Source organism: Wyeomyia smithii, chromosome 2 (genome assembly GCF_029784165.1).
Source record: "Wyeomyia smithii strain HCP4-BCI-WySm-NY-G18 chromosome 2, ASM2978416v1, whole genome shotgun sequence".
Classification (NCBI taxonomy): Eukaryota; Metazoa; Arthropoda; class Insecta; order Diptera; family Culicidae; genus Wyeomyia; species Wyeomyia smithii.
This window is the reverse complement of record NC_073695.1, coordinates 147815572-147821889: the sequence shown is the minus strand read 5'-3', so window position 1 is coordinate 147821889 and position 6318 is coordinate 147815572. Positions and strand designations below refer to the sequence as shown.

Genomic DNA, 6318 nt, shown 5'->3' with positions numbered 1-6318 from the left:
TATATATATACTAGTCCCGCGTAAATTCCGGAATCCGCGTAAAAAGAAACCATCGTTAATTTTGCATTCCGAGTGAAGGGGAACCGAAATCCGGGCAAAAAAAAAATACCGCGTAAATTCCGGAATCCGCGTAAAAAAAAACCGCGTAAATTCCGGAATCCGCGTAAAAAAAACCGCGTAAATTCCGGAATTCGCGTAAAAAACCGCGTAAATTCCGGAATCCGCGTAAAAAAGCCGCGTAAAAAAAACCCGCGTAAAAAGCGACCTTAGTGTATTTATTTTCTTGTGATCTGACGGTTTAATTGACAACTTTTAAGACTGTTTGATAAGATAAATGCTTATTTTATTTCAATGCTTTTTGGTAAACGATGTTTGCAGTCTTTTTATCCGGAGCATAAACAAAAAGATTTTTGGGGTTTCCAACTCGTGAACATGCCACATAGAGCTGTCCATGAGCAAAACACGGTTCTTCCAAATCTATTCCAACAACTTTCAGGGTTTGTCCCTGTGACTTATTAATAGACATAGAAAAGGCCAAATATATAGGAAACTGTAGTCTTCTAAATGAAAAGGGCATATCAGAGGGTAATAGTGGAATTCTGGGTATGTAAACATCCTCTCCTATTCCATGTCCGGTAGAGATAGTTGCTTCCACGATATGGCTGTACAGATTCTTTATTATCAGCCGGGTTCCGTTGCACATTTTTGGTGGTTGAAGATTTTTTAGAAGTATAATCGAAGCACCGATTTTGAGCTCTTAATTAAACGGTGGAATTCCGGATGGCTGTAGTGAATTCAGAAATTCGATAGGATAGTGAATGGCTTCCGTTGGATCATCTACAGTGTCTATAGCTTTGTTACTCTTTACCTCACCAGGAAGTAACCCAACATTCGTTTGTTGATCCTGAAAACAGAATCCTGAAAACAGCCACTGCGTGTTTGTGAAGTTGAGTTGAATATCGGGGAAGACCTTCGTTTGCAGTGCTAACTGGGAATCTACCATGCAACAAAAATTGGATGGAAAGGATATTCGTCCATCACTGGTATCTGCGGATATTTTTCCATCGCCGAGAGCGAGAAGTTGCTCAGAAAACAGTTCCGCACATTCGTCACCCAATACATGCACTCTCATGTTTTTAGTAAGCGCAAGTTTCCGCACATTTCTCCACAGGTGAGAGGCCTTGAGGCAAGCGTTGAGTTCGTCAGCAGGTGTGGACTTGGGGATGACTGGTAATGTTTGCCGGAAGTCTCCAGCCAACAGCACTACAGTTCCACCCATCACTTGATCATTTGACTTGAGATCTCGAAGAGTCAAATCCAGGGCTTCCAGTGCATGTTTTTGAGCCATAGTACACTCATCCCACACAATCAGCTTACACTCCTGTAGCAGTTGCGACAAACCGGATCCTTTAGCAATATTGCATGATGGTACCGTATCGCAATGTGCCAGTTGTAAAGGCAGCTTGAATGCGGAATGGGCTGTACGACCTCCGTGTAATAGGGTCGCTGCAATTCCAGATGAAGCAACAGCCAAGGTAATGCTCGACTGCGAGCGAAGCTTTGCTAGAAGAAGGTTTATCACGTATGTTCCACCAGGCGCATCCAACAACAAAATAATGCCGTCTTGATTTTCAACCCTCCGAAGAACCTCCTTGTATGCTGCCTTTTGGATAGCTTCAAGCAGAGGTTCTTTTTCAGCAACGAACGCGTGCAACTGGACACGATCATACGATAGTTCTTGCAAAATTTCAGTACGCAACGAATTCGACTGATCTCTGATAGGAGAAGGAAGACTGTATTGGTTAATGTGTTTCCCGGCCATCGTCATACAAAGATCCTCCAACAAAATCAAGGTTTGATTTTGTACATCTGGTGTGATCTGAACATTCAGTTCAGGATTTTGTCTTCGGAGATTGTGAAGAATATCTGCGCTCATTTCATCTTTAAACTTGTCTCACAGATGAAGGGGAATAGCCAACGAACACGTGGTAAGAAGAATGCAGTAAAGATGCCTCAATCGAGCTGCGGACCGAGTAGCGCATGCTTCCCTAAGCGCCTCCTCCCAGTGCCGGTCATCCTCAAGAAGCCCTCGTTTCAAGCAAGTTTCACGATAAGTTTCGCACTCCTGCCCATCGACAGTCTTCAAATCTGCAAAGGACGTAGGTCCTCTCACAATATGCAATAACATTCGCAGATAGAAACACTCTGCATTTGCTGGATGCACCGTATACACACGACCCAGAGCATCAGATGCTTTGATGTCGAGATGACCGTCAACAGCCTTTCCTCGCTTCCGTCTTTGAAATGTTTTCGAAGCCACGTTCCAGGTATAATACGTCGGAACATCGCAATACAGAAGAGTTCTGGCAAATAGATCCTGCCGGCATAGATAAAAAAAATGCCGTCAAGGTTGTTACAGGTGGAGTCTGTAGTTTTCCTTGAAGGTTGTGTTCGGTGAAATAGACTCGCTGTCCATTCTCAAGATGAACACTCAGATGAACAACGGCTGGACTTCGTTCATGAAGCGAAAATCCCAGGATTCTCCAGACAGCCTCGTTGCTGCTAATATACCTACCCATCAGAAACTCTTGTACTTCGTCTGAACTGTTCTAAAACTCAAAAACAGCTTGGTCGCTACCTTTGTTCACGTATTTGCACATATACTTGATGGCTTTAACCGAATGGCACGATTCAACATTTATATGAGCATGAAAAATCTTTGATAGTAGTGGGGAATATGGAACCACCCATCTGTTATCAATTTCCACCTCCTGGAAACCTTGACTTGTCTTCATCCGCATTTTGGTACAGAATCCTCCCTCTTCCGGTTTTTGAAAAATTAGTTAGAAAGATCAACGATAGTGCTGAAAAAGTATTAAAAACAAAAGGGAACCCAATAACACCTAAAAGAAAAGCAGCAAAAGAATAACTAATGAAAGCAAAAGCTAAAATTAGACGAGCAATAGAAAAAGGAATAGATACCCAGTTGTTTAGAAAAGAAATGGAAATAAAAAAACAAGAGCTTAAAAAGAGAATAAACGATCATAACGAAACCGAAATCAAAAAGTTTTTCAACGGATTGAACGATTTCGAAACAGGAGAACGAATAAAAAGAACATATCAATATTTGAAAAAATTTAAACAGACGAGAAAATCAAAAAACCCTATAATACCAATGTCAAAATGGATGGACGAGATCGAAAAATCAACAGGAAATCCGATGATAATACCAGCAGATAAAGAAAATCTAACTTCACATCCAACGAAAAATGAAATACTAAATATAATAAGAAATTTGGCTAATGGAAAAGCGGCAGGAAAAGATGGACTAAGAAATGAATATTTAAAATACGCTAATGAACAAACAATAGATGAAATGTGGCAAATAATGAAGAGGGTATGGGAAACGAATATAATACCAGAAATTTGGAGAGAAACTTTACAGATACCGATACCGAAAAAGAAAAAGACAGGAAAAACATCTGACTTCAAGAGAATAACACTATGTAACCTTGGTTACAAAATATATGCAACATGGCTAGTAGGAAGACTTAGAGAGTACGCAGGAAACCCTGGATACCACCAAGCAGCATTCGTTAATAATAGGTCTACGGACGATCAGATGTACTATGCTAGAAGATATTTAGAAGCTTATTGGAATAGTGGTCAAACATTAATAGTAGGCTCATTAGACATAAACAAAGCATTCGATAATGTCAAATTAGAATCTATAGAACATATATTACAAGAATTAAATGTACCACAACATATTATCAATAGAGTTAGACACGCGATAAATTTTGAGCGTACAAGTATTTTATGGGAAGGCATAGAAAGCAATCAAACAATAAAATCTAGAGGAATAAAACAAGGCTGTCCAATGTCCCCGTATATATTCACTTTGATTATTCAAAAAATATTAAAACAGATTATAGAAAAGATAGGAACATTAAATATCTTAGAATTGCATGACAAAGGTCTCCCAATTATCCTAGCCTATGCAGATGATTTGTTACTGATAACTAAAAATGTAGATGAACTTGAAAAAATAATTCTATTATTAATAGCAGAATTAAGTAAAGTAGGATTAGAATTAAATACAGATAAAAGTAAAATATTAATAAGGGACCCTAATTCAGACAGAAATATTCCTGACATTATTGAAATAGATAACGATAAATAAGAAGTCATACAAATATTAAGATACCTTGGAACATATTTTACGGAGACATTGGATAGACCAAATACAACAAGATTAGATGTAGACAAGCTCTCAACACCACAAGGGTAGTTTTAGAGTTTATGAAAAAATTTAAACCAAGCTGGTATATAGCAAAATTAATATACAAGACTGTTATATCACCGGCAATAACCTACGGCCTCAAATCAGCGGCATGGGTTAAAAAGAAAAGAACATCGGTTGCTAGATACGAATTGCAAATTATTAGGGAATTTTTGAAATTAGCTAGGGATAGGCCAAAAGGTAGAATAAGGGTTTCAAAATTATTAAATGGCAAAACAGCAGTGAATAGAGTAAGAGTAATGAGGCTGAAATACTGGGCACACATACAAAGAAGAGAACAAGGACACCCATTAAAAGGACGACCCGCGAAAACATGGAATGACACGATTAGGGAAGACAAAAACAAACTAATGGAAATATCAGAAACAGAATGGCACGAACTAGCGAAAAATAAAACAGAATTTAAAAAAAAAGTGGAAGAAATTTACAATACTATAGGAAGTGAAGAAGAATCTAGCTCAGAAATCGAATAATAAACATGACATGCGATTTATATACCAAGACGGCCGAATAAAAAAATTAAAATAGAACAGATTAAATATACAGACAAAAATTAATGTGTATATAAATATAAAAAAAAATTGGAATAAATATACTTTTATGCAAGTGTGTATGTATACAATCTAAATACCTTAATCGAATGACGTAAAACGCCCGTCGTTATTTATTCATCTAATTAATTTTCTATTTACTCAAAGATATTTTTACACTTTTCACTTCCATTTCAAAAAAGAAAACATATATATATATATATATATATATATATATATATATATATATATATATATATATATATATATATATATATATATATATATATATATATATATATATATATATATATATATATACAGGGTAATTTACCAATTCTCGTCAGTCATGTCATGTTTTAAACTGTCATCCTTCTCCTGAAGCTGCCTAATTTCATCTTTTAATTTTCTGGCATACTTTCCTACTTTTTATCTTATTGGAAAAATTAAGAAAAGACACAAATAGTTCAACGGAGCTTCTAAATTTAATTGTGAAAAAGCCACTCTTACAGTTCCTTTTTGGTCAACCCATTTCCGAAGCGAGGATCTGCCATTGTAAGGTTGGGGATCTTCCACGAGGATATATCAATGGGGACAGTTGGTAGGTTAACCGTAGGCCGTTTGAGTATGAGGAACTCAAGCGCAGCAGTGTACGTTTGGGATCGAGACCGTATGGTAGCAGTCAGTTGGCGCTTGATCTGCTTCGTGGCTTCACCGATACCGGCTACTGCAATGTCTACTTTCGTGCGATGGATATTCAGTGCGTTTGCAAGCTTCTTGGTCATGAAGTTGCACATGGATGCGGAATCGAGCAACGCTCGAGCGGAATGCGTTCTGCCGTTCTGGTCTTCAACTAGCAGAGAAACAGTTTCCAATAGGACTGTGCCTTGGCACGATTGCACCGATAGACACGCTTGGGGGTTAGGATTCACTGATCCTAATTTCATGGTGGTGGACGTAGATGGAATTGGTTTTTGGTTTGGTTGGTTCAACATAATTCGTGGTTGCGTAGTGGTCTTCGTGGATGCCGATTCATGCAGCAGGGAGTGGTGTTTTTCATGGCATATACGACAATTGTATTTCGACGTACAGTTCCTAGCTTGATGTACAGTACGGAAACAGTTCCAGCAGAGGTGCTTCTGGGAAACCAACTCTCGTCGTTGGCGTACAGACATGTTGGAAAACGCGGTGCATTGGAAGAGGAAATGTTTATCCGGACATGCAATGCATTGAAGGATTCGGAGGATTTTCTTCCGTATACGGAGACACGGCCCAGAAAGGCTTCAGACTGGTCTTTCACACCAGCGGTTCAAACACCACGGAATAATATGGCCTTCTTCCCGCCAAATTCAGATTGGCGATAACAAGTAAAAAGAAACGCACAGGCCTTATAGAGTGCAAAAATTTGATCCGTCTTTTTTGGGGTTTATTCGATACTGTCCTTACAATTTATCAGTTATAATCTATCGCCTATCCATCGATCGA

The 6318-nt window shown here is 38.4% G+C and overlaps 1 protein-coding gene across 1 annotated transcript; it reads right to left on the bottom strand.

Moving 5' to 3' along the window:
• Nucleotides 1-757: 757 nt before the first annotated feature.
• LOC129720043 (uncharacterized) lies at nucleotides 758-1936 on the bottom strand. Its single transcript, XM_055671457.1, has one exon. It carries the CDS (start codon nucleotides 1934-1936, stop codon nucleotides 758-760), a length of 1179 nt encoding a protein of 392 aa, XP_055527432.1.
• Nucleotides 1937-6318: the final 4382 nt, after the last annotated feature.